This window comes from Numida meleagris, unplaced genomic scaffold, assembly GCF_002078875.1.
Source record: "Numida meleagris isolate 19003 breed g44 Domestic line unplaced genomic scaffold, NumMel1.0 unplaced_Scaffold692, whole genome shotgun sequence".
Taxonomy (NCBI): domain Eukaryota; kingdom Metazoa; phylum Chordata; class Aves; order Galliformes; family Numididae; genus Numida; species Numida meleagris.
In genome coordinates this window covers 8934-12838 of record NW_018364907.1, presented here as the reverse complement: position 1 = coordinate 12838, position 3905 = coordinate 8934, and the positions used below count along the sequence as shown (strand labels likewise).

The 3905-nt window shown below is 51.6% G+C and overlaps 1 protein-coding gene across 1 annotated transcript; it reads right to left on the bottom strand.

Annotated features, from left to right (window-relative positions):
• Positions 1-33: 33 nt before the first annotated feature.
• On the bottom strand, positions 34-3265 carry LOC110391973 (T-cell surface glycoprotein CD8 alpha chain-like). Its single transcript, XM_021383921.1, has 4 exons — positions 2860-3265; positions 1942-2310; positions 1234-1329; positions 34-500 (listed from the first exon to the last, which is right to left on the bottom strand). Exons 1-4 carry the CDS (start codon positions 2903-2905, stop codon positions 268-270), a joined length of 744 nt encoding a protein of 247 aa, XP_021239596.1. The 5' UTR covers positions 2906-3265; the 3' UTR covers positions 34-267.
• Between the last annotated feature and the right edge of the window lie 640 nt (positions 3266-3905).

Genomic DNA, 3905 nt, shown 5'->3' with positions numbered 1-3905 from the left:
ACTAATGGATTTTTGCTGTTAGTTTGAATCAGCACAAAAGGGCAGCAATAGATGGTTGAGTAATGTTTTAGGTTCTGGCACTTCCAACCCAGATACTAATTTCAGGATGATAGAGCCAATGCAATTGTTAGAATAAGGTTTCGCTGTTTATATTCTATTATCTGCTAGTGTAGATTTTGATAAGTACATCTCATGCTAAACCTGGACGTGGGAAAAATCTGGGTAAGAATTTTGAAGAGAGATCCTTCTGCATTCGTTGTGTCCTGGCTACGCAATGGCTGCGTGAGGGCAATAGGCAGAGAGCCCATTCCCCTGGAGGAGCGGGCTGTGCTCTTTGGTGTGAGGCTGCAGGAAGCTCTGCAGGGTGTGAGGCTGCGACTTACTTTGGCAGAGAGCGATGGTGACGGTTATGGCAGTGAGGAGCAGGAGGCAGGCGCATGCCAGGTTAACCCGCATGACTGTATCACAGCAGAAGTTCAGCGTCTTCTTATTGCTTGTTTCTGCAGGAAGAAAGGAGAGAGAGGAGAAAGAGGAAAGGCCCAGCTCCCAGCTGGGGTTACGGCCAGCTGTGGCATTGTTATTGGGAGGTGCTGCAGCAAAGGGAGCCGTGTGGGTGTGAGCAAGGCTGGTGGGAGGTGTAGGTGAGGAGAGGGCTTCCTTAGGGCACAGAGGGAGAGGTGGGGACCAGGCATGTCTGCAGGTGACATCCCCAGCAATGGGCTGCTGCTGTCGGCATTGTGCTGGGGAGCTGAGGGAAAACATGTAGCCAGAAGACTTCATGTATCCCCTGCTGAGGCTAAAACCAGATTTAGCTGAAAATGCAATCCCTTGTTTTGGTGTGACCCATCATTTGGCATGCTTGTGACTTCTAGGTCACCCCGAGTGGGATGAAAGATAGCTTGGATAATGGAATCATGGAATCTTTTAGTTTGGGAAAGTCCTTCAAGATCTCCAAGGCCAACCATCATCCTGTCCTTCTCAGTCCCATTAATATCCCACGTCCTTTAGTGCCTCACACGGAGAAGTCAAATACCTCTGTGGATGGTCACTGCACCACGTTCCTGGTCAACCCGTTACAAAATGGAGTTAGTTTCATCCCCTCATCGGAAGCTCTCTGATACAGATTCAAAGCCTTCCTCTCTCCCCGCATCAGTCAGCACAGGCCTTAATTCAGGCTGTTGAGAGCAAAGCAGCAGTGCAGGCAGAGCCCCTGCCTCCCCGCAGCTGGGTTACCTGGATGCGGGCTGTGCCGGGAGATGTCCTTGCTGGTGAGCTGGCTGCTGTGGGTGGTGGCAGCGGGTGTGGTGGGTGCTGCTGTTGTTGTAGTGACTGGAATGAGAAATGGATGAATGCAGCAAAATAGAATAAAACCGCCTTCTGCCACCCCTCCGAGGAATCAGCCAACCCAGATGGATCTTTGTAGAGCCCATTTTGAAAGGTGATACAGTGAAACAGTGCCCAGGCATGGCAATAGAAGGCTCAGGGTTCCTAATTCCTTACCAGCACACTCAGAGATCTTCCTTATTAGGAACAATGTTTTGAGGGACATGGGGATCTTTTCTTTCCTCCGTCCAACCTCCACCTCATCTGGGAGTTTCTTTTTGAGGTGCTGTAGGCATGTGGAAGCTCTCAGGACATTCCTGATTAATGTGATGTGAGGAAGGAGGGGGTGGCTTTGGCCTTTGTTACTCTCATCCCTCAGAGGCGCTGATGGGATGGGGAGGTGCCGCTGGGCTGCGCGACCACCTCTGTGTTTGGGCAGGGCCGGTAGCGCGAGCGGAGCTGGTGGGCAGGGAGCCTGTATGAGGAGGAGCAGTGCGTGTGTGATGAGACGTGTAGTGCAAAGAAGCAGGGAGATGGGGAGTGTGGGCAATGGGATGGATAGAAAAGGCACGGGCAGGGGTGGTGTGTGAAAGCAAGGTGGGTGAAGGTGTTGCTGACCTGGGAAGAAGGCGGGTTGTCCGGAGCTGAAGTGCAGCACCTGGTTGCTGTAGTTGACACAGTAATAGGTCCCCTGGTCCTGTGCCCTGAAGGACTTCACCACCAGCCGATAGGAGTTGCCTCTCCATGATGCTTCAAAGTTTGTTGGTGTTTTCTGACCCTCCTGCAAGTTGGTGGAATAAGAATGGGTACTGGAGATGAGGAAGTGAAGGTTCCCAGCCTTGTCCAGGCGGATCCAGAAGATGGGTCTGTTCCTGTCATAATGCAAGCACTCCAGCTCCAGCCGCTGTCCCTCCTGGGGGTGCTTCATATTCCTGTTTTGGAACCTGGCCACCATGGAGTTCCTTTGTTCCTGGGTGCTGGTGCAGCCTGTGGGCAGTAGTCGGCCATGTCCCCTCATGTCCTGCTCAAGAAGAGGTCCCGGGGCTTTTGGGGAGGGCTCTTCCCCGCTGGTGTGTGGCAGGCAGGCAGCCGGGCTGTAAGGGTGAATGCAGTGTGGGGGACTCGCCATCCAGCATGCTTGGGTGCTGTGCTGGTGTGCCTGGGGTCTTGAGGTGGATGGTGCCCTTCAGAGCAGCCCTACAGCTCCCTACCCAGGACTGCTGCCATTTCCCAGCTTCTGCTCAGTGATTCCCCCCTAACAAGTGCTCAGTGCCCCCCTCTCTCCCCTTCCCCATTCCCTCCAGCAACACCTGTCTGAACAGGCTCTGTTCCTGCTGCGTATCGCGCTGCAGTGCCACCGCTCCCGCTTTCCTGCGCAGTCACTGAGCAGCCCTGAATTGTGTCCTTTGGGTTTGCCCTTGATTTCCCCTGGTCCGTTTTGCCCAGTGTCTTGGCTGTGGTGCAAGGGGAATGCCTTCCCACGTTTTCCTCCTTCCTCCCAGCCAAGGTGCCCCATGAGCCCACTTCCATACTCACAGAGCGTGAGGCTGAGCAGGAGGAGCAGTGCAGGAGACGCGGCCATCGTCCTCGGGGCGTTTCAGCGCAGCGCGGGTGATCTTTGTCTCTTAACTTTTTAGGCAGCGTAACTGATAGGAGAGGATGTGATGTCATCAGGACCCTCTTCTGTGAAGAGTCCGTGTTCAGCCTGTGAGGTGAAACCGAGTGAGAAAAGATTTCTGCAGCACTTCATTTGTGTTGCAGAACTTGGACTCTTTTATCGTTGTAGCATTGTTTTTAATGGTGCCTGAGGGATCTTGTTGCAGTGTCTTCAGTTGGGATTCAGACTGACAATGATCCTTCTAGAAATTGGATGAATCACCACAGACTGATGTTTCCCACCTACTTCATGTCCAGAAAACAAGGTTAATATTGGGGCCGTGGACATGGACAACATGTTGTTTTTCTTAGGAGGGATTGTTTTTCATTGTATTTTATTGTATTCAGTATACAGAGTAAGAAAGACCTGGGAATGTTTTACAGCATCTATACATCTGCACCTTTTCTCTGAGTCCATGCTTCGCTGAGCAGTTGCTGAGTTCTGCAGCTCAGCTGTTCTCTGCTACTCTTCTTTATAGCTTCTGTGCAGAAGCCGCTGTGTGCGAGGCAGGAGCTCTGTGATGTGACACTCATCAAGACAGCCCCATGTCCCAGTGGTACGCTGAGTTTAAATGTTTAGTTTTTTTTAGTGTGGTTTTCTTCTCCAACCACAGGGATATCCGCCCTGCCAAAAAGAGAAACCCATCCCACCTTACCTGCTTTAACACTCTGCGGCCTACCTGCTGACTGTGAGTGACCTCTCACACTCTGCTAAGAGTTTTTTCGTCCTGCTGCTTTGCACATAGAATCACAACACTTGCACCAGGCTGGTGTTATTTGCTTTGTGTTTTGGTATTTGCTGGTTTTCCTGCTGTATTTTGATAACGTGTGAGGTATTGTTCTATTACCTTTGCAACACAATCCTCTGAATGTTAAAAAGCAGGCGCTTCTGACTGATGAAACTACTGTTCTGTGAGAAAATGAGC